The sequence below is a fragment of the Geospiza fortis genome, unplaced genomic scaffold (genome assembly GCF_000277835.1).
Source record: "Geospiza fortis unplaced genomic scaffold, GeoFor_1.0 scaffold54, whole genome shotgun sequence".
NCBI lineage: Eukaryota > Metazoa > Chordata > Aves > Passeriformes > Thraupidae > Geospiza > Geospiza fortis.
This window is the reverse complement of record NW_005054301.1, coordinates 10,584,363-10,610,101: the sequence shown is the minus strand read 5'-3', so window position 1 is coordinate 10,610,101 and position 25,739 is coordinate 10,584,363. Positions and strand designations below refer to the sequence as shown.

The window sequence follows — 25,739 nt, the reverse complement described above, 5'->3', positions numbered from 1 at the left end:
CACAGCTCATCACAGAATGGGTTGGGTCTGGAAGACACCACAGCGGGTCCGACTTCCCTGCTCAAGCAGGGTCATCCTAGAGCACATGGCACAGGATTGCTCCAGATGGTTCTTGAATATCTTTAGTGTGGGAGACTTCTCAGTCTTGTGCAATCTGTTCCAGCGCTCGGTCACCTGCACAGTAAAGAAGTTCTTCCTTATATTCAGGTGGAACTTCCCATGCATCAGTTTTTGTGCATCACCTCTTGTCCTAATGCTTGGCACCACCTAAAAGAGCCTGGCTCCAGCTTCTTGACACCCTCCCTTCAGAACATATTTTAGATGTTGAACAGATTTCTTGTGATTTGACTTTAGGACTTAGAGTGAATCGTCTTTTTGTGGACACTGACAGATGTTTTTCTGCACTTCCAACCAAATCAAAGAGTATGTTGGAAGGGTCAAGCACTCAAAGCTTCAAAATATATTTTTATGTTATTAAAATACAAATATACATTTGTATACTTCATCTGTACAAAGAAAACAAAATACAGGCATATTAACTTCCCTCTTTAATTTCATATTGAAGATAGGAATTCAGACAACACCCTCCTAGTAGATCACTGATCTGTGAAGTTCAAGAAGTATTTCTTTTTGGGGCCTCTATTATCACCAGCATGCAGCCACAGGAGGAAAAGTTGTCACAGTCAGGCAGCAGACACCTCTCTGGTCCTACCACATATGGGTACCAACTGAGCTGTGATAGATCAGCAGCTGCATAAGATCAAATTATAGATGCAAATCATACTGACCCTGGATAATTCACTTCCTCTTCTCTAGTCTGGTCTATGAAATCACAACATGTATGTGATGAAGACATGGTCTTCAGCACTTTGGAAACTCCAGTCACACAACACACTACAACATGTTATGACATCTGCTCAGGAACTCAACTATAAACATATCACTAAGCCTTCCAATCTCTCCACTTGTCTCCTTCAGACTTTCCATCTGGAGTTTTGAGCCTCATCTCTTCTGTTCCAGACTTTTGTTCATGGATATTGCATGGCATATTTACCTACAGCTTTATGAAGAATATTGTGATTTACATCTCTGATTATTTGCAAATGAAATGATCATGGAAAAGATATGTATACATGTAGGTAGGAGCTTTTTCAAGGAGATGGAGCAAAACAAGAACACTATGCCCTACCAGCTTCCAATAGAACTGCAATGTACCCTTCTTTGCTACTGTGTCTCTACCTTAAATTTACATGCGGAAATATAAAATCAAGAAGCTGATGGAAACAAGATACTCAGTGAGTGTGCACTGCTCTCCTAGGAGAAGGCAAGGAAGACTGTACTATTAACACCCTCAAGACATGATAGCTATGAATTTTGGTAACATATATGTGAATTTTAGAGATGTGAACTTTTTGTTTATAAAAACAGATTTTCCTGAGGTTGTTTCTAGAAACATAAAAGTAACAACCAAACCACTATTAAAACAAGAGATACGTACAATAAAAATAGTCCACATCTCAATCTAGCAAAGGATTTATGTATCTAAGTTCATGACAATTGCATTGAATAACCTAACGTTATGCCTGTATTCAAGTTCTATTTTGAATCAACGATACATACTAAATTGGAAGACTGGAGAGGAGTTGTACATTGATTTACTGGGTAGTTTTACAAATAGTATGAACAGTGCACCAAACCCACAAAAAGTCTGATAAAAATCAGTAACTCAGTTAACTTCAATTAGTTTAATAATTTAGATAACGGATTAAAAATATATTATCTTGAAATAGCTTTAAAAACTGGGGATTGTGAGAAGTATACATACTTTCCCCTGTAGAAGCAAACTTGAAATCAAAATCTCCCATGAGTAGTTTTGCCTTAGGAAGTGATTTATAAATTAGGTCCTTTTTTCAAACTTCTTCCTATCATCTAGTCAGTCAATTTTTTTTAAATTACATGTCTAGGAAGCCTTTCATAATGCCATTAATGTTCAAAGCTTTAACCTTCAGAATATATCCTGTAAATCACTGAAAAAAAAACCCAAAATCAAAGCCCTGCTGATGAAGAGGAAGATATGGGGGGTTTTTCCAAATTAAATTAAGGCTTTTCTTGGTAAAAACCATCTGTAATCAGGCTACCCTTTTGCTTTGACGGTGTATTGATGGGGTGAAGACAATTTTGTGGCGGTATGTAAAATTATGCTGTAAAAAAGGGAGGCCTCCAAATATGGCTATAAGCACATCCTAAAAAACTTAATTACTCTGCAGAAAAGTTTGCAATTTTATGTCCTTAATATGACACTGCTGCACTGTTAACTCTCAGATTACCTTATCATCATCGATTTAAGCTTTCCTAGTATCACCAAAACACAGGCATTGAAACTGCAGCAGTTTTGACAAGACTATTTCATCAGGTCTATTAATGACTTGGCTGTTAATGGCTAGTACTCCTTGTTCTGGGCTCAGTAGCAGACCTAACATTCAGCACAGCTGGAATATAAAACATTGCAAGTCAGAGAGGCAAGGTCTTGCATTCAGAAAGAGGCAAATTATTTACTTCACCATTTCGTGTTCCAAGTCCAAAAGCACTCTTAACTATAAGCAGAGGTGAGATTCTGCTATTATCAGTAACAGAGCTTCACATAATGGCCACTGTGATCTTGCATCCCTGCCTCTCATGGCAGAAGAAACCATCAATCACAAGACTAGCAATATCTTGTATCTAGAAAAAGCAGGCATTCTCCTGCTACCTTCTCCCATTTGGAATGCATTTAAGAGTAATGTATTCTGTTGAGTTCCCGCAGGCATTTGTAACTTGAGTCCTTACAACTGCTGGCATCCATCACTTAAAAAATTAATATAACTCACAACTATACACTACTAAACTTCAGGCACTGGTTAAACAATAACAATTAATGACTGAGTATACAGCTCAGCTGGACTAAGAGAAAGGAAACCATTTTATTCGTTTCAATGTTCCAATCCTGGCAATCAAATACAGTTTGAGTTTCTAGAGTCTCATTTAAGTTTGCAGAGTTCTGGCAGTTCATACAAGCCAAAGACTCCATATCTGATCTCCATCCTAAAATGTGAATTAAAAACTAAACTAACTACTTCCTAAATTCTATACATGTGTACATTTATAATCATTCTGTTTCTTTATTTGTTCTGCTTTGAAGTAGGGTAACTTTAATATGGAAAATTTGAATCCTTTCTGGATATGAATGTGAGTATTTTACCGCTCTAGATTTTATATACAGGGAAAATCCTTCTAATACAATAAATTTCATTTTGTTTTCTTTACCTATTATTGCTTTATCCCAATGCTTTAGGTAAAAACAGTTCTATAAAGGTGGGGACAGAGGGAGAGAGATACATTTTCAGAACTGAATTTGGAACTCTTGAGCAGAAGCCTGCTACTTTCTAAATGCAACTGGTACAGGCTACCCACAATTTTTTTAAATTACCCAGACTTATAAAAAGCTGCATGTCCTCAGTCCTCCAGTGACAGAGATACAAGAAACTGAATCACCTGCTACAAGGCTGATAACATGCTGTGCTGCTGCACCTGGACCATTTAATTTGGAAACATGAGCTTGGGTGTCCAGAAAGCCATGGAAAAGGAAAAGAAAGGTCCCAGAAAGAAACAGTAATGACAGAAAGAAGGGGAAGATGCTGGAAATAGGGGAAGATCCCACAGATCAGAGAGAGATGGAGGCCAGAGAACTTCCACCATAGTTTTGATCAATGACGCCCATGGTTGGTAGCTGCAAGTGGTGGCACAGCATGAACAAAGAAGAATTTGTGCCCAGCCTTTCCTGGACAGCAGCTACCTCCTTACTGAGAGGGGCAGTGGGAAGCTGGCAAATGTAAGGCTGAGAAGGGAGCAAATGAGCCAGCAAGGGAGGCATCTAAGTAAGGCTCTTATCTCCTTCCTTCTTAAGCCCCAGTATCCAGATTCACTATGGGCTGTTGTTTACACTGTCACATCAGTGACATGAGATTTAACTAATAAACTGAAGGGGACAATAAACAATTTGCAAGCATTTGTCCAGTGCTAGCTCAGAATTTAAAGGAAGGATAATAAAAGATTAACATTTATGAGTCAATGTGATTCATCTGTACACTCTGAATTTTTAAAGTTCGATTTTTATGTACTTCTATTTGTTTGTGAATGATTTCACAGTTTCAAATCTACAAACTATATAGCTCACTAAGTTTAAGTTCATTTGAAATCCCATCACACAATTCTTTCATTATGGATTTACCCATTTCTCACCCAAGTGGAAAAAACAGCAATACCTTACTTCACAGCTTCAGGCCCTGTTAATCACAGAACACTGCAAAGGTATCAATTTAGCATAGGAAACAAAATTAAATACTCTGCAGGTTTACTGGAGCTATTGATGCAGTGTTCAAACTTGATTCTGACTACTGGCATTAAGGAGCAACAACCAAATGAAAAAAAAAAAAGGCTCTTGCTCCTTTTCCATGCTCTGACTAATCTAAATTATTATCTTAAAGTAAATGCTGTGAGTCCTTTACATTTTTATTTCCTCTGACTTTTTTTTAATGATCTTCACAGTTATTTTCCAAGGATTTTTAAATAAAGCTCAAAAAGAAGAGGTGCTCAAAAAGAATTCATAGCACTTGTAAAACATATTTAAGTCCCACAAATTTCTTTCATAAAAGGTTAAGATTTTTTTTATTATATGGTGAATAAATGCTACTGGCTAAAAGTATTATGGAATTTAAAGTACAATCTTATGTTGAACTCAGTAAGGAATGAAAGAACCACCTCTGCATACATTAAATTATTTTTAACTATACTGTTACCTATCTGCAAAGGTTTAGGTATCTTTTAGAATCACCCCAAGAATTTATAAACATATACCGTTACAGAAGAAATACAAGTGGATTGTTTCGGGGGTTTTTTTTGCACTGTTTTATTGGATGCCCTGATGGGATGCACCCAGCAGTACTGAGGGAACTGGCTGATGTCCTTGTGAGGCCAATCTCAACAATCTTTGAATAATCATGGTGATTGGGAGAAATGCCCAAATCCTGGAGGAAAGCAAATGTCATTTCCACCTTCAAGAAGAGTGAGAAAGAAGACCCAAAGGAACTAAATGCCAGACAGCCTCACCTGAAGCCTCTGAAAGGTGATGAAACAACAAATCCTACTATGACCACTTCTGAAATATGCTTTAGCGTCTGTCTGATTAATAATGCTTTCTTAAGGTCTCAGATCTTTGATGAGACCATCAGAGATGTGGAACAGAAGTATGACTGTATATAACCATCCAGTTTTCTCAGCCCCACTTGAATTTTTCTAGGATAACACTAGAAAAGGAAAAAGGGAAATTAAAAATGATAAATGTACAAGACGACATAACCTGGAAGAAATAAATTAATCATTGTTCTGAATTGTGGTTGATTTTTTAAAATTGTTTACAAAACTTCAATAATGACTCATCCTAGAAACACCTCCAGTGCCTAGCCAGGTAGATCAGAAGGTCAAAATTACATAAGTAAAATGTTTAGTTCCTCACTGAAGACGACAAAAGTGTTCTACTCACAACACGTTTACCCAATATTTTGCCCATGCACAAAAATAACTAGAAATTAACACTAGGAAATGGTGATACTAATATTCCCCATATGACATTCTGTGTTCAATTGCTTTAAACAGCTGTGACAGATGAGGAAAACCTCTAGAGGCATGGAAGAGACCTACATATAAAGAGAGATTAAAAGACTGGAAGACTGGAATTGTTTTGTTTGGAGAGGAAATGAGTAAGAGTTTACTGGACTCAAGAAACAGAGGAAGCAAAAAAAAAAAAAAAAACCCAAACAAAAAAAATCCAAACAAAAACAAACAAACAAAAATCCCCAAAACAAAACAAAAAACAACAAACCAGGAAACAAGCATAACTGCTGCAGAATAACTTTCTGCACTACCAAACTACAGTGATAGGAGTTTTCACGTCCTAAGAAGCAGGAAAGCTCTCCAACCTCCTTTTTGGCAACAAGTCACATCTTAGCTATGTTAACAGAAACATTCTTGGGGCCTCTTTGAAAGTCAGAGAGAGCCAGATTTCAGCTGGAATGACAATATCTTCAGGCTTGAGTCACAACTACCATCAAGATATAAAAACCTACAGACTGCAATCTGTGGCAGTTCCTGAGTTCCTACTCCTTGGCTCCCACTTCAAATTGTTATATTCCCCAAGGGAAGGACGATTGGTTGTTTGTACTCAGGCCACTTTTAGCTACAAACCTCAAGCACTTCCTAGAAGAAGATGTGTATCTTAGCACAAAGGACTGCAAACACAATTTTTTGGAAATTACTATGAGACTGCATATTTCTATTTGCTCTTTCAAAATCAAAGCCAGCAGTGAGCCAATGGAAATAAATTCAATGAGTTCAATAGTGATATTGAAAGATATATTTTTTACATAAGCCATATTTGATTTGAAGCCTACTGAAGTACTGAGTTATTGAGACAACAACTTCATAAAAACTAAAAAAAGCAGAGAGATCCTCCAAACACTAGATTTTTTTTCCTGACATACATCTGAGCAGTGTAGAATACACTGGTGACCACGTATCTAAGTTGTCTGATGCTATTCCAAGCAGGCAAGTTATTCCAAGTGGGTTACCCATTATTTTTCAATGTGCTGAATCATTTATAGCTACTCTCTCTTCAGGACCACTACTGTCATTTAACAAACAGACTGATACAAATGTTTCATCAAGCACATACTGGTCAAACAAACTACTGAACAAATCAATCAGACAAAACCCTTTATGACAAATCAAAGAGTTTTCTGTTTAGCTGAAGCAAACCTTGCTCCCCATTAAATTAGTAGCTAGTGAGAATTACCTACTGGGGAGGTAATTATTTGATGAAAGGGGATGGTGGCTGGTGACGAAAAGAGAATTCTTTGAATAGTGGCAGTTTTATAATTAAAATCTGTGTTAATAGCAAAAACAACTGGCAGAATATGAAGAACTGTGAAAAGGAGAAAAAAAACTAATTGAAGGTTTCTTACGCAAATAGTTTAAAAAATTTCAAAAAGAGATGAATTTTTTTTCCTTATATACAACTTCAACTGAACATATAGCAGTGGTCTCCAAAGCGAGGTGTACACACCTCTGGGTGTGCAAAAGACAACCCATTAGGGTACAGAAAGAAAATCTTATAACTTCAGCTACATATATAAACTTTAAATAAATCAACACACACATATTGAAGGTATATGCTTGAAGATTTTTAGTGATGAGGTGCACAAAAAGAAATCTGGACTTTGCAACTGTATGTTTAAGAAAAGTTCAAATGCTATTAAAGACATATCCAGTAAAATAATTTATAGTTATATGCGAGTTTTACATACCACAGATGTAACAAAAGACTAAATAGTAAATAAATTTATAAAACTGTTTAAATAAACAGAGTCCTTTGATGAAAATATGGTTTTTATTATCATGCACTTTTTTCCACCAATGCCTTTCTAATTATAAGCCTTCCGAATGCTAATCAGATTATAGCATTGCATTGTAAGTCTAAATGAGCACACAAATATCCATTAAAACATTTGGCAACTTTTGCAGACTCCAGGTTTCATTCATCACCTCAAGTCTTTTGAGAAAGGATCAGCTGACATGGGGGCTGCCGAAGTATTAATCATGAATAACATATTGAGCTACTGTTACAAAGTGGATTGTGCTAAACTCAGTCAAAATTTTAGTATCTAAAATCTTTTTTAAACGGGTGAATGTGATATATATCATATTAAGAAAACTGAGAAAAAATTAATAAGAAAGGTAAAAAAATTGCCTCACTGAACTAAGAATACTTTAAGGAGAATAAAGGGTTTTTTTAAACTCCACAGCCTTTGAAATAAAGATAATATACAAATAAAATCAAGATTTAATTTGGTCCACTTTGGAAGTTGACTGGCATTTTTTTAACACATTAAGTGCAATTAATGTGGCTAATCAGCTTCAATTCCACCTTTCTTGAAAAGCCAGCTGTACAACTTATTGAGGTGAGGCCTGTTGAAGTGGTGTGACATGAATTATGTCTCTTTTCAGTGAAGTCACGTGATAGGAATACAAAGCGTAAGAATTACTGGATCAGACAAAATCTGGAATCCTATTTTGAAAGAGGAGTTCTCAAAGCAACATCATCATACTCTGAAGCAGAGAAGGTGACAAAGGTAGATGACACAAGGGCAGTGACATTACAAGCCATTTTCTGTTCCATTGCTGCACCTGACACTTTACTAGTAATGCTTTCCAGATCGTTCATTAATGTATTTAACAGCACAGACTTAAGTGCCTTGCTGGTAACCTACTTCCACTGTGAAAATACCATGCACTTCTACCCTTCGCTTCCTAAGTCATAAACAGTTATTTATCCATTTGAGCATTCACCCTGTTCTCTCGTGAAAACATCATTTCTTTATGAGCATTTGGACTGAAAGTGTTTGCATTAAATCTGGAAAACCAAGTGAAATATCTCAAATGAACTGACAATTTCATTAAAGACCGCACAAACCAAAAATGTATTCTCTCAAAAGATCAGACAATTAGAGATGTATGAGGTTGGATGTTTGATCTATTAGGTAGCAGTGGAACAGTGACCTCTCATATACAGGCACTGTCCAGAAACTAACAATTAACACAGTTATATATGGAAAAAAAGACAATGACAAAAACATAAACAAAAAAAGGGAAAGAATCTTTCAGTTCTGACAACTTCAAACATCCATCTATCTGAAATTCATGACCCAAGAACAGTATTAGACTAATGAACAGTGAGGGATACAAAATCAATCAACTTTAACCTAATCACAAATGAGCCTTATCTCTACAGAAATAAGAAAAACGACACATAGAAAAATTGAAAGGACACAAAGGAAGAATAATTGCTAAAGATTTCATCTTAGACAGAATAAAGATATTTGTATTTCTCAAGACACCAGAAAACTGCATGCTAAGATAGCCATGAAGGCACAAAGAGAAGGATGATCTTCAATCATAACAAAGCAAAATCACAAACTGTGACCAACTATATAAGTACTATAACATTATGTTCAGAGATACAATATCATAGTGTTTAATCTCAAGCTGAACTAACACAACAATCCTGTTATGATAAATGGCATTTACTGTAATTGTACAGCTATCCACAGCTTTTATTCAGCCCAGTATATTTTATCATAGACAGTATATACTGTACTGAATCAAAATAAAAGGTCCACATCTAACAACCACGTGATCTACCATCTATGTGGTATTACAACAGAAACAGCTTCTTAACAAAAGCACTGGATCAATTCCTGCCCTCATCAGCTCAGCAAGGGAACGTAAAATAGCTGCTATTTGACTTTCTTGCTTCAGGAATCCTGCCAAGTTGAGCACAACTGGTCACAGCAAGCAGATGAAGTACATTCCACTAATTCACACAAGACGCTAACGTTTCCCTGTCTGCTTCCCAGCAGCAGGCCAAAACCTCTTACATCTCAATGGAACTTTGCCCAGTAAAAACAAGATAGAATTTTTATAAACAAACCCATATTAAAACTGTAAATATACAATTTTTTCTCTCTATATCATGAATAGACCTGGCAAATTTACACAGCAGTTTTTAATAAACTTCATGAACAAGGTACAGAAGAGGATAAACTATGCTGACAAAAAAAGTCTAAAGACATCTAAAGTAATTGTTTCCTTGAAGCCCTCAAAATCAGAACTCAAAAAGAGAATAGAGATGCACAGAAGCATAGCAATTCTCATCTGTCAGCTTCTTCTATAGAGTCTGTGCCTCCATTTAAAAAAAACAACAAATACAGTTATTCTGAAAAAAGTCACAGATACAAAGATGGAGGGTGGAAATTGCATTTACAGACGGCTTTAAATAATATCTTCAACATCATTCATTTAAGAAAGGGGCTAACTGATCTATTTTCCAGATCTCATGTAACAACTTAAATTAAGAACTTGTTAACTATTTACCTTCTCTGCAAAGAAAGGGTACATAGGGCAGCTATCATTAATATCAATTCATTAGCATCAACAAATTGCAGTTGAAATAAGTTATTTTTATAAGCTAGTCAAAATGACACTGAAGATCTCCAAAACCCTAGGAGTTAACTTAAAGAAGTGAGTTTATCACAGCAAAAATAATCCGTTCTATTCAAATTTATTGTGAATTTTACATTATGCTATTTTGGTAATTAATGTTTGCATCCTTTATTTCATGAGTGGAACACGAAAGTTAACTTCTCAGAGGTCCAGTCGAAGATTTCAGCAACCACTACTTGATCACATCAAGATTGAAGGACATTTTACAGCTTAAACTCACTTTACATAAATATGCTTACTTTTCTTGAGCAAACAGGAAAACTACATTTTAGAGAGAGAGAAAGAGATCTAAAAAGATGTAACTTCTGGTTTCTATTCCTTTAAGTGTTTTTGAATGACTGACTACTCATTTCCAGCCATCTTTTGACTATAAATTAAACTGCCACTTCTGTACCTTGCTTCCCGATTCTGGGCTACCTAGTAATTTTTGATGGTATTCTAATAAAAGGAACCCTTCCTACAAATACACTTTGATAAAATCCTTTCTCCAAAGATTCAGATCCTTTTCAGTCTGAAATGCATAGAACTAAGTATATATTGGATTCAATGAACACATTAGCGGAGATTTCCACAGAGGTAGTAAAGAATTTTCTTCCTTTGGGCATCTGAAGAAAAGATGAACGTTCCAATATTTTAAGAAAAAATAATATAGAAAATACACAGCTAAGAAAATGGAAACATGGCGAGTTGTAAGTTACAGCCAGAAGGGTATTAGTGATGTTGTTCAATGAATGCCCAGGAGTGCAGCCTAATAAACCAAAGGTATTCAACATTTCTGGTTCTAATACATTTCTGAAGTGTTCCCATATTCCTACACAAATACTATCAGAATCCCATAAATAAAGTGTTCAAACGGATATTTTTAAAAATACGTAAAATAAAAGGAAAAAATAATAGAAGTAAAACTATTTATTTATTAGGGCTACTACATTCATAATAAAGTTTCCATTTTCCTCTTTTAGTGTGCAGCTAACCAAATCTCATACACTCAACATACACTTCTGCTTCCACCCTTATAACAATGTTTGACCTTTCAGTTCCAAAATGCCAGAATCTATACTGGCACTGAACCACAATTCATCTGGCTGACTGCAACAGCCTGTGCTTATCTCCTCTGGAGGAGTCAGTTGACAGACACACAGCATTTGTTCAGCACATTACATGATTCTTGCAGTCCATTAAAATACTACATTGTATTGCACCCATGCAAAATGCAAATTATAATTTTCATTAGGAATAAAAAAGCACAGCAGGTGCTGCAATATGAGCTGAGTAAATTTCTCGTGTTTCACCAGCAATTTTTTGCTCTAACACAAACTGTTTCAGTTACATTGCATGACATCTATAGGTACAATTTTCTTCACTAAAACAGACTAAGGTGCTTCAGCTACAGTGAGCAACACCTCTAAGTTTCTGTAGATAATTTTCAGCTCTTTCAAGAACTTGTAATATAAGCTCTAAACCAGAAAACAATTATGTTTACTAATCCTCAAACTGCCAAGAACATATGCAGTAGGAAAAAAATCATGGGTGGTCCAGCTTTTTTAATAAAGTTTAAGTAAACTACAATGAAAAAAAAATGCATACTAATGAATGTATAATCCTGAATACAAGGACTGACAGTTCAGCTTTCTGTACTCTGAACAGTATTGACCTGAGCAATAAAAAATGAATGCAGTGGATCAGTACAGCTTTTGACATCAGATACCAGCGCCTCAGGGGATGCTGACCCAAAGCACAAGGCGTTTTAAGCAGCAAAGCCATAGCAGTAACAATGTGCTCTACTGCCATTTTGGACATGACATTCAAAAACAATTACCATAATATACCTTGAATTTACAGAACTTTAGAATGCATATTCTGTTTAGTTCTCTATAATGAAGGCTAGAAATAAAACACTTCGATCAGTTCAGCAATGCATCTGAACACATATTGTATTTCATTTGTCCTTCCACCACTCAAGCACTCAATATCAAACACTGTAGCACTGAAGACCAATCTCTTCTGTTTCCAGAAGGTTTTTTTAATCCCTTCAAAATAAATTTTCAGTGCATATTATTAAACATCCTGAAAAAGACTTCTTATGGCTCTGTATTTAGACAGACTTTGTCCTTTAATTAAAAAGGAGATAACCCATCTACAGCTACTTTGATATGCACTATTGTCAAAATCCATGATAACTTTAAACCATGTCTGAATATTTTTCAATAAAAAGCTGCCTGCATTCGTTTGAATAATTCCTTAAACATTACAGATTTTTTGTACATTTCTTTCTCATTTTCAGTGTTGCAGAACTGGGAATACTTCCCCCCCCTTTACATGACACAGGAATTGTCTGCAAAAATGAATTGCTGCATTTAGTTTAAGCTCATTTGAGGGAGGACACCAATACTTTTAAGTGTTTATTGAGGAAATGTGTTTAATTTGAGACATCTAACTGAAGGTTTAACTTGTAATAGTGCCATCAGTCAGGCCATGACATATTAGAAGTTTCATTTGCTGTCCTTTGCTCCTAAAGATTTAAATAGCTACTTGCCTGATTTTGGCAAACTAGAAGGTATGTGATCTACACTTCATATAAACAATATTTCAAATAAAGCACTAAAGCCCTTGTTAACTTTTTTCACTGCATCAAAATTACTGATGTGGAGTGATTATGTTCTGTAGAAAATATTAAGTTCAAATTACTGGTATCTTTTTGAAAGTGAAAAGCTTATTTCCTGATATGGAAAAGGTGAATGATGACTTACAGGAATGACATGCATTATTCCTTATTCACTCTTTACTATTCTAAACAAAGAATATGGAATAGGGTCCTACACAAGAAAACTATGTTTAAAAGCTCAGTTGGCTTAGATTGTATGACCTAACTTCCACTCTTTTCAGCATCCATTAGGACTTGGCCTTCCTCTTCACTATCCTACACCCTTCTACAGTTGCAATTTTTACTTTCATATGGCATGCATTTCTCTGTACTTTAGCATCTTTCCAGATGCTCTAACTGTATGTTCCAACTGCAAAAATTCAGCCCTTCAACCATCTTCCAAGTTTTACCTGCCAAATAGCACCTTTACACCTTTAAGGTTCCAGCATCCACTCTACTGCAAACCCATGCAAACTCTGCACCATTCCAAGTCACAAAGCTCATATCTTACATCTAAGCTTTTGACAAGTCCTATTGACAGCTAATGACATCCTCAGACTTCTTCTGTATTAGTCACATGATTGTGCTTTCCCCTTCCTCTCATAATTTTAAAAAATAGATCATGTAAAGAATCAGAGCAGTCTTGGCAAGCAAAATTATGCAGGGCTTTGAAAAAGCTCTATTTCCAGTGGACACTTTCATAGGACTTGAGCAAAAAGCTTATTAATATTAATATTAACTCGTTAACTAGCTTATTAACACTATTAACTAGTTAACCTGTTGCTTAACTAGTAATATGGATGAAAGGAGTTGTTACAAAATACACAGAAAAAAAAAGAGCAACAGAAAAAAAAGTAAAAGGCAACAGAAAAAAAAGTAAAAGGCATAATATGCCTAATATATGTCTGAGAAAGGAAACAAGAAAAACGAAATTTTTGGTTGTATGGACTCTCACCTGTGCTGGGTTAAAATCCAATTGGGAGAAAACTACTCTGGATATTTTCATTTGCAAAGAATGACAGTAATTTTCATTGGTTTTTAGTTACCTGATAAGACAACTTCAACTAGGTCTCCTTCTTGGATATCTGCAGCTGATTTCACCAACTGGAGAATGTTTTCAGAGGTAGGGTCATGGCGGAAGAGCAAGATTTTGTCGTACATTCCATAAAAACCACATTCGGGAAACTGCAAACACAAACCCATGAGAATTCACTATGCTGTAAAACACATAACTGTAAAATACAAAACTGTAAAACACAATGAATGTATAATGAAATTTTGCGGGCAGACTGGACCACTTCTCAGACTATTATCAAATAGGATATATATTTTTTCATCTATGAAAATATTTATCACTATATTCTGAAATGTTTTTACCACCAAGCAAATAAGCTGATTTGCCTTTCTCTTCCTGTGAACAATGCAGTATCCACTAGGAAATGAGAGAGAAGTAAATGTATCTTGCAGCCACTGCTGGTAACTATTTCCTCACACGAGTTCCTGAGTAAGATGATTTAATTAGACCTGGAGCAGCTGTTTGGACTAGATGTTCTTTGGAGTGCCCTTCTAGTCTATATTATATTATATTATTCCATTATTCTATGATCTCTCCCCAGATGTCTGCCTAAAAGATGCTTTGAAGCCAAAAGAAATATATTTTAGCTCTGCTTAAGATGCAATGCTTAAATGACAACTCAATATGAAATATCTATTTTTTGAGACTGAAGTTACCAGGCACATAAAACAATGTTTCAAAACAATATTTCAAAATTTAATCATAATCATTTGTTTCAATGCAGAGAAATTGGAGCTTCAAAATCAGATTAAATCCTGTTTAAACTAAAAAAGGTTTTTTAAAAACTTTGAGGTTATACACTGGAGATTATCATCTAGGTAACTTTTTTCCTTTTTATTTGATTTCTGAAGCAAAAAAATTGTGTTTGTTTCATGTTCCCAGCCTAAAGAACTAAGACTCTCTTCTGAAAACAAAACCAAGTAACCCTTTCTATGTTACAAAAGAATCCACTCAATTTTAAATCAATGCACTACTCCACGTTTTGGCAACTAAAAAAACACGACAAGTACAGCCAGAGAAATGAACTGGTATGTTTTGAGGTTATACACAAACACAGTGGCATTCCTAAGAATTTTCTTTTATAGAGGCAGTGAAATATTATTCTTCAAAATGGGAACTGCTGATCCTTTTCAAAAACTACAAAATTTTTTCTCATTTCACTGGATTTCAGAAATACCAGAGGCATTTCCCTCTAAATTTATTATGATTTAAATTGCTTGCTGTCTCTTTATATTCCCATTCCATTTGCTTTTTTTCAAATAGCTCTACTTTTTCTACCTAAAAAAGTATTTGCAATATTACACATACTATGTATGTATGTAGAAATACACGTATCATGAGGTACAAGTTATTATATTCTGTAGAAAAAAGTAAATTCAACCACAGCATTTTTGATAAATTACATACAAGAAATCTTCTGTTTGAATTCGTTTTCCCCAGATACACTACTCTCGTGTCAAAACAGTCATTTTGATGGTGTGATTCTCAAACATTGTATAAGGACCAACTGTTGCAACAGTGACAAAAATTCCCTCAGCTAAACTTACTCTTACCAACAATAATGCTGATACGCACAGACCAAAGCAAACAAAAAGAAGCCAAGATGCTTGGTATTACACCACCACAAACAGCATTCAGTTCTGCTAAACACAACACAAAGCAGGGGATTTATGGGATTGGAGCTAAACTCCCCAATACCAACAGAAGGCCTTCTTTCAGTATAACAGCTGCTTAAAGCAGAAGTATCAGAGTTAAATGGTCATTATAATGGCCACAGTGAGGAAATACAGTACATCTGTGAGAATCAGGAGTGGAAGACTTGCTTACACGGGGTTCAGAAACAGGATGTATTTCTGGTTGCTTAACAATTAAGATATCAGAGCTGTCCATAAACACCTTGTTTGCCTGCTCCAAGTGTGAAGTAAAATGAATCACTTTAATGGGCTTTCAGTGTGCTTCAGTCCAAGGTGCTTTAGTTTACAAGTGTAACTGGGTAAATTACCTTTACAGCATAATAACTTGCTTAACTGCCACAGTTTAGCTGTGTATTTCAAACATCTCTGGCCTTCCCCTTTCTAGAAACAGAAATATTAGATTTTTAACGTGATCATTTACCAGAAAATCTAGGTTCCAGATTTAAAATTTAGCAAAATTTCTAAATCAACTCAAGTCTATCCCCAGTGTTATTTATTAGATACACTCCTGTCTTGGTTTGAGAAAATGTGAAGGGAAACACTCTAAAATGAGTTCTCCCCCTTTGTTTTAACCAATTCCTTTCCACCAATAAGCAGAAACAAAATATGAACAAATATAAGTGAAAAAATAAATTTACTAACAAGTAAAACTGCAACAGGCAAATAACAGACTTCTATTCCAAACACTGAGCATTAAAAGAAATGCTGTCTAAACACTCGTATAGAACATATCTTACACGATATTGTAGTAGCTTTTATGCTAAAAAGAGGAAGTGCTAATAGCATTTGAAGTCACCCGTACGTAATAAGCACACTGAAACTGTGTGCTTCTTTCATTTTCTAAAAATATTACATCACGATTATCTACCCATAAGACTTTAAGGAAATACAAAATAAAATTATGTTTTTAGATGAAGACTGCTGATCAGGATCTCAAGTTATTATAAGTCAATTTTTTATTGCCCAGATTGTGGGCACTTTGGCAGCAGATCATCCACAAAACACAGGGTAAAAGGAGCCTCAGCACTAATCTTTCCTCAGCAGATACAACACAGAAGCAAGCAATGAAGCGTTTTCACCCTTAGTAACTGCAAATCTCAAGAAAATACACCAAAATATTTTACCAATAACCATATAGAAGACAAGTGAATATGCAAATTCTGGATTTTCAATTAAAAAGCCTTCAAGTGTTACTACAAAAAAAAAAAAAAAGGTAGACTCAAATTTCAATAACTAGAACATCTAATTTTAAATATTCAATAATTCATTTAATCCACTATCCATCACATCAGTCAGTAATTTCAATGGCATTGGTCCCTCCACATGCAAATATGAGCTGAACTATGTACAGCCATAACTGTGCTGTTATTAACAGTTTTTCTCAAAATAAGGATCAAAGAGAGGCTGACAGAAGAAAATGTTGGTTATATTTAAAACTCTATTTATTGTGACAATCAAATGGTTTTATTATTAGAGACTTATTTATTATTATTATTTATTTTTATTATTAGAGAAACTTTACAAGACCTGATATATCTAAATGCTAACATATTTCCAAATTGAATTGTGAAGCTTTCAAAAATTAATTAATAATCACAAATCATATACACGGTTATCTGAATGGAAACCTACTCTGCCTCCTTCTTTTCTGGTAAACCACAATTTAGAATGGAAATTAACTTCAAAGAAAGATAAGACTCTCTAACGTGAGACAACACTTCACCAGTTTGGTTTAATAAATATGTATTAGAAAGATTAGCATGGTAGCTATGTCAAATGAAAACCACATGAAAAATAAATTTCTTCCACTGAAGAACTTAACCTGGAAAAACTGGAAAACATATACTCTAAACAATGACGATGATTCATTTCAATTAATAATGTATTCCAATAGTCAAAAAAGTCTGTTGCTGTGATAATTTTGCAAAAATACTTCTTTTGATATAATAAAATTGAAACATACAGGCAGACACATTCTCACTGATAAAAATGAAAAAAAAAAGTCATCTTCCTGTTTTTGTCTTTTTATATGTTACTACAATTTTGCACATCTTCTGTAAGGGTTAGTTTCTGTTGCTTTATTCTAGGAAGTCATGACAGTTGCTTTTTTACTTTTTTCAGTCATCATTTTACTTTTCCTTAAAATTAAGTTTAACTGTCTCTTTTAGTGATGACTGTTTTTTTCTTCTAGATTAGTTAGGTTTTTAGAAGCCCTTAGTGATTTTCATATCAGCACCTGCAACAAAAACTTTGATAAAACCTGGAAGTCCTTTACAGCACCAAGATATTGATCCAGCACACATAAGGGCTGTGGGCTGAACAACGTCTTCACAGCATGTGGAGAAGCTGTCACACTGAATGTTTGTTAACTTAACTGGCTAAAACACAAGTAACCTTGATCTAACTTAAACAAGACTGTTGATGTGACCCTAACATACATAAATACATACATACATACATACATAAATAAATAAGTAAATAAATAGTCTTACATCAATATTCCTGTTTTAGTATAAAGATAGACACATACAAAACTTCAACAATCATATCAACCAAACTGAAACATTTTTCTTTCATATTCTTAAAATAAGAGTGCATTTTATTTTTAGAAATCAGAATTTCTTTTCTCTACAGAGGTCAGAACACAGCAAAATCATGACACTGAAAAGCCAATGTTTCATTAAGAGGACTGCCTAAATTTTCACCTGGTTGTGGCAGTCATTATTAACTCTCTAGCAAAACTCGAGATTTTTTAAAGGCACTATTTACCAATGCTATCATGAAAACATTAGTCTTATGCATTAAGAAAAAACACATGACTTCGTGGTTTTGTTGCAAGAAACATCAGTTAGTGTTCAAAGACACTCTCCACATTTACACCACTACAGTTACTACAAAGGAACACAAACTCTCGAGTTTAAACAGAAGTTTACAGGACGCTATACAGAATATATGTAGCAACATCTGAGTACAAACAGGAGGTGGAGCTTGTTCCAGCAGCAGCGGCATCTCCACCTCAATCCAGGATGTCACATTCCATGCTTAAGACATCTCAGAAATGGTGACTCACCCTAGACCTTTCCAGTAACTTCATTTGCACTAGCCACGCAGACAAACAGCAAGGACAAGCAACAAATTATTTCCTTATCTTTTTTTCCTTCTTTTTTTATTTTTTCCAGGCAATCAGTCTTCAGTTACATAGGGAGGAAAAGGAAAATATAAGGAGTAGTACCAATCAACTTGATGCTGCCTATGTTGCAGTAGTACCCAAGACAGGCTCAGGTCAAACCCATTTGTCACAGGTTCAGAAAAACAGACAAATGTATGTCTATGCCTATGCCTTTCCAAATCAAGAACAAATATCTTGATTTGGAAAGGCAAAGGGGTAACTGAAGAAATCTGGAAAGGTGAGGAAGAGATGACCAGAGCAAGGAAAATACACTTAGAAGAGAGACACAGGAAAGACCTTGATTGTCTCATGACCCTTGAGGATCGCCAAGAGCCAAGATTCACAAGGGTTAAAGTGCTAAATGGGAACAGCAATATAGGTCTTTGATCCCTTTTTGCCTTGGCATTCCTAAAAATGTATTAGCAATTTCCTTCCAATCTAACTGCTAAGTGAAACAGACAAGTTACTAAGAATATACTGACTATACCAGCCAGGAACCATTCTCTGGATCCACAGCTATGTGGCATGGAAGTGGCTCACTGCCACACAGATGACCTCTTTTCCCAGAAGCAGGGAGATGACATTGCCACTCCATATTTTAAAACAGGCTCTTACACATGCTAGGACCCAAACTCTCTGAGCATCATCTGAAGGAATGCGATTTGGCACAGTTCAAACCATATCAGGAAGCATGCAATTAAACAACTGAAAAGTTTACGTGATTTTGGGCCAATACTTGAGCCTGTATCCTCATTTCAGTTTATTTATAAATATATTTTTAGATATAACCCCAGAGAGCTATCACCATGTGGTACATTCCAAACATCAGTTAAGCTTCCTAATGCTTTACTGTGGGCAGCATCATTCCTTATTTACAGTATTCATTATTCCTTTTACATTTTTACTACAATGATTGATGTACAAACATGCTTTATAAAGGACTCGTTACCTGTGGAATACCAGTTAGTAAGCAGCTTCCAAATGGGCCATCTGAAAACACCAAACTTCTTATTGACTGCTTTATGGTGTAAACAGTATTTTAGATAACAAATACATACATACAAACATTTTTCTATCTCTGCAGCAGTGATCTGCTGCAGAAATCAGATTCTTTCATCTCTCTTAGAGCAGGAACAGAGTATGTTGCCCACACACACACTGACTTGGACTGGCTGTGGAACAATGAAGATCAACAGAGTTAAAACACAGCTGAGCTCCTTCACAGAACTACTCATGAAAAAGAAAAATATGGCCATGATGAAAAATAAAAATATGATTTTTCTGGAGAGAGCCTGAACTCGGAACAATCTATTCGTTAGCCTTTTTTAGTACAGGTGTTTCCTACCCTGCCCATTCAGGGTAGGAGTTGTTTCCTTTGTATTTCTTCAAACAAACAGGTTCTCTTGCTACCTATGCTTCCTGTCACTGTATGTCAGTTTGCCTTCTGTCACACAAATTGCTCACTGCCAAAATTACAGAGTATACACCACATTACTCATGCTACTTCCGCGCAGATTTAAGAACTCCCAGTTCAGGGCAACCAGACCTGAGTCTCCTCTCACTGCTCCTGAACTGTGTCTGGCAAGTGGCTGCTGGCTGGGGTCAATCCACCATGGCAACTGAACATGAAAAATCTAAAATAATAACACTTTTCTCTCAAACAAAGAGAACTTTAGCATAATTAGTGTTACTCTATTCATTCTATCACAAGATACAAATACATCTTCATTTCCATTGAAAATATTGGATATATTTTTCACTGAAACTTCTATGGAAGTACTTTATTCTGAATTACCACCTGCAATGGATTACCAAAAATATGTTGATTATTGTTGGAAGTTGATTTTCATTGATAGCACACAAAGGCTACCTTAATTTAAAATAGCCTTTGTCTCTCAGATATAATGTGTCTTCTCTAAGACTAATCTTTTTTACTATTATTTCCTTGGTATTTTGTGAATATTCTATTAAAACTTCAAATGCAATGGAGACAATGCAGAGTCAAGAAGCTGTAAAGAAAGAATAAGTTCAATAACTCAGAAATTGAGAAAACACTCAATTTTGTCACATAAAAATCCTAAAAGTCAATGTGCCATGCAAATCAAAACACACTTGCATAGCTGACTGCTCTGTCATGTAGATTAAGAGGGTAATTCAACAGAAACATTTAGAGAAATAATAGTAATTAAATCACAAAGAGACTCAGAATATAAACTGGTCTTTGCATCCTGTTGGTGGCAAAAATATTACCACACCTACCACACCTGCATATACAGCATTATTGAATTGAAAAATTCAATTGAAATTCAATTTCATGGGCAGAAGCACTGAGGGAGACCACTTTGAGTTTCTGTCTTCTCAGTTGTTTCGCACTGACAGTTTGAGATCTACACTGATCCACTAATCCACATTTCTCCAAGACAACAGGGAGACCTCAGCAGAAAGGCTCCCACAGTTCCTGTACACGTTCTCTGTGCAGCTCAACACTGTCCACGCCAGTGTAGAATCAAGGAGCTTCCTGTGAAATGTTTAGGAGAAGAACGTGACAACAAGTGCCAGATTGTTGACAGGCATCCATTTATGTAGGCACTTCACGAACAGATTGCATTTCTCACCAAGGAGGTTGAGAAATGGAGCAGAAACTTTCATGCCCTTCAGCAAACAGGCAGAAAAAGGATGATGAATCACTAAAAAAATCAAGTGTTTTTTTCTAGTTCCATTAACATAAAAACATCTAAAGAGCCCCTTGCTCACAAGTATTGACTGCTTCTGAACTGTAGTCTTACCAGTTCTATGCCATATACTACGTCTGGGATTCCTAATTTAAGAAAGATTAAGAAAACAATTCAAGAGCCAATTCCATACACTATTAATAAAATAACCAAACCAAACCAAAACAATCCCCAAACCTCCCATTTCTGTGAGAGTCTACCACCAGATGTGTTCCAGCTTCATTGATGCATTACATCAATTCAGGAGACTCAGTCACCAGTCACGTACCTCACTCAACAGACTACACAGATGTAGAACAAGTGTCTTTGATCTTTTTACAGATTGCACAACACAAACTGCTTACATGCAGTCAAAGCTTCTGTTTCTGAGGTAAGAGATCTCAAAAGATCTAATGAAGGTAAGAGACCTTTCACTTCCTTATACCTCTGCTGTACTTTCAAAATCAACTCCATTTCCTTCCAGATAAATGCCAGTCTACATCACGGCTTAAAAATAATTTTGTTTTGCACAGAAACAGAAAACAAAATATCTCTGATCAAGAGTACTATTTTAAATAAAGTATTCCCAAGTATGTGGTTTACTCCTGAAAAAGCAGAATTCCCACACACTTGAAGTCAAATATTAAGAGAGAATCTGAAAATTAGTTACTCTTTCATCCACTCCCAATATTAATTCTATATTTCAGGAATTACACTAAGAGTCATTTGAAAAATACTTGTAAAGGGCATTCTCATACTGAATGTGATAGAAACGTGAATGTTTAACGATCATATTGGTTCTGTTTTTAATATTAATAATTAGTTTGCTCCTTAGTTGTCAGTTTGGCTTCCATTTATTACTAATAATTAGGATCCTTATTAATAAAGGACAAAACTTCCATTTATTAGGAACTAGTATCCTTTTTAATAAAGCATAAAGTGACATCACCAAGTAACAGGATTACTGGGCTCCCTAATTCTGTAAGGATTATAGTCAGGAGGGAATTCTAGCAGAAGAGAAGGCTGAGGGCACCCATGCTGGACACCAGTTTAAGCATGAGCACACATACCTATAACGAGGTCTGTATTGGGCATCAGATGACTAACTCAGAATCAACAACTCATGCTGCCAGGCTATACACACTAATTCCCCATTCCAAAACATTACAAGGAAGCTGTCCATAAGAGCTAGTAAAAAACATTAGGACAGAAGTGCCTGTAAATTATTCTTTTATGCAGACTTAGCATTGCTTTGTAGCTCTGAGTAAGCCATGTCATAGGAAGTTTGAGTTTCATTGTCTCCAACACCCAAAAGGATTTCCCTTGCCAAACACCTGTTTAGGGATAGGAAAACAACATGAGTTTTTTCTTTTTTTAACATGACAAAAAATGGCAGCTTTTATATAGTAATACAAAATCTATATATAGGCTTCTAGAGAGTGAATCACTTGGGAAGAGGCCATTTGGGTTCCACACTTTCCTACCTTAATGTTTCAAAGGTGGAGTGTACAACTTTTTGAATGGACTCCTAATCACGATACTAGGACACTGTCAGTAAAGAAATGGAAACCACTGAAAGGAGAATGGGATCACAAGCAGATCACAACAAAGTTTCTGCCTCTGTAATGGGACCATTCACACCCAGTGCTTCCTTTAGTTGTATGTATTCATTGCAGGAACACACAGCACAAAGAGGCATAAAGCTTCAACACATGTTTAAGCCTTCTGTTAATCTAGAAACACACAAAAGACAAGTATATGAATAAACCTTAAGGATAATTTTATCTTTTTTTTTAATTGCTTTCAAAAAAATAACTGCATTAAACACAGACACTGCCAGGTCACAAAAAGGAGCTTTTAAGGTATGTCCTCCATATATCTATATACATATATAGAACTATAATGTTCAAAACAGAAACTTGATAGCAACAGATATAAATAGAAAATGTTCAGAGTTGTAGAAAACCAAGGAAGAGGCCCAAAGTCATGTGGAAATATCACTGTCAGCACACTTAAAGCACACTAAAAATTTTGCTAATACTTTAGGAACAAAAAGAACTTTAACAATTCTACCACCCACATAGATTTATCAATCACTTTCCCATTTGGGGAAAAGATATTACTGAGTATTAATGATTAAACACTTTGTACCCTAACATCAGTTGATATGGATGCTGAAGAGGACTCACAAAAGCTGCACGCACATTTTCAAGTCCAAAAAGGCAAAACTGATATAGCTGAAAAGTCAGTGATTGGGTTCTAGAGTAATCAAGATGAAGAAAACTTATTTGCTCCTCTTCATAAAGGGGCACAGAGCTGTAGCCTCCTCAAACGAATAGAGCAAATGAAAACATGACAGACACTATCACTATTTAACTACCTTTGGTTATGCAGAACTAGGTAACTTGGTTATGTACCGAGGAAAATGCAAGCATAGCTTTACACTGACACAGATTCAGTCTTTGCAAAATATTATTGCAGACACATGGAAACATGGAATATAAACTGCTCTGATGTAAAAGGGACTCTATTCTAAAAAGCAACAATGAAATTTAGCCAGTGTAATAGATCATTAGGTGAACATGTCCTTGAACACATGAAGTGAACATAGGTTTTGCCATAAATTGGGGAATATCAAAAGCTTATGGATTTACTAGCTCTGCTTTTGGCAGTGATATAAATGCAATCAGAAATCTTCTCATACCTAGCATTTAATATTTAAAAAACTAGGCCATTGGCAAAACGATTCAGGAAGGACAAATAGAATAATTAAGGAACTGAAAGATATACTCTCCCATCCATGGCAGCAGGGGACTAAACTGTTTAATTTCTAAAGGCAGGTCAGGATTTGATCATCTTTGATAAGCATCAGTCCTAGAAAGTGAAATCTGATTTTCTATTGATTCATCTGCCTAGCAGACAAAGAAACTGCAAGTTGCAATTTCTAGCAGCTGAGGCTATGTAGAATTAGATTACACAACAATTATTTTGCTGGTCCAACTTCTTTTCTTGCTTAATTTAAGTATCTAAAACAAATGCTCACTGGAAAACAGATATGGCTGTGCTATTTCCACATTATAGGATTTTTGTTTCTAAGAGAGACGCTCTATTTAAAAAGGAGTTAATTTCGACAACTCCTATGGCTTTCTTATACAAAAAGGTATTGGAACAAATTACTATAATGTCATATTCTGCAACAACACTCAGTGTAAGGCTAAATTAGAGAGATTGGCTAACAGATTTCTTGGGACTCTTTATCTTTATTTAATATTTATTTAATATTTAATACAGGATCTGAAATTATCCTGACCCTCATTTTGGCATTGATGACACCTCAAATGTAACCCACAGTCTAGTTCTGTGTGTCCAAAGACAGTCCAAGGATCAGCAGAAAAAATTTTGCAGAATGTGCTACAAAAGGCAAGATGTAAAGATGAGGTGAAAGAAGATAGACAGAAGGAAACTTTGACAGTCCTTACTTCTGCTTCTAGATAGGCAGTAATGCATATAAAGTGAATTAAAGTTCAATAATAAGAGAAAAGGATAGTTTAAACATCAGCAATATCTTTTGGAGGGTGCGTGTGGTATTTCCATCACTGGATGTTCCCAGAGTGAGCTCTGTCTGTCCCTATCTAGACAAAGATAGGTGCAGACAGAGCTCACTCTGACTTGAAATAGGAAGAAATCCTTTTGGGTCTTTGAAAGTCTATATCTCTCCTGTAAGACATAAAAAAACTCCCAACTTTCAGTGCAAAGTAAGGAAACTATGAAATACACATTCCTATGGTTTAATGTTCCTTTCTGCAAATCACATTCCAGTGACTTTCCTTTCTGATTATCTAAAATTCCCATTGTAAGTTCAACTGGATAAATACTTCCCCATTTTTTTACTCTGAACGGTTGTGCAGAGCTTCTAAATAGCTGCCACATTTCACAAGGGAAGTATTTGCATCTCAGCGTGGGTGAATACATGTCCACCCCCATCCAACTAGTACTGACAGATTATTTGACAGTTTAGTTTCAGTCAGACCTATCTGCCTCAAGAATATTTTTAAACATCAAGACAAAAGTTGTCTTGGAGTTTAATGTGTCTGGGATGTGCATCTTTGAAAACATGTATCTAACACATGAAATGAGCACACTGTCAACCCTAAACTCCTGCATGGGTTTGGTTGTACAAATATCCACTTCCATATTGCCCTACTTAAGTACTTAATTTTTGAGTGCAGAATTTCACACTCATTAAATTTCACTTCTTTTGCTACCATAAAGAAGATATTTGACACTATTGTTC

At 35.5% G+C, this 25,739-nt stretch overlaps 1 protein-coding gene across 1 annotated transcript in view; it reads right to left on the bottom strand.

The window, feature by feature from the left end:
- Nucleotides 1–25,739, bottom strand: part of PRKD1 (protein kinase D1) — a 108,369-nt gene that overhangs the window by 44,462 nt on the left and 38,168 nt on the right. Inside the window, exon 3 of the mRNA XM_031065681.1 lies at nt 13,843–13,981. Coding sequence (XP_030921541.1) covers nt 13,843–13,957 — 115 coding nt within the window. The 5' untranslated portion in view covers nt 13,958–13,981. The remainder of the gene's footprint in view (nt 1–13,842; nt 13,982–25,739) is intronic.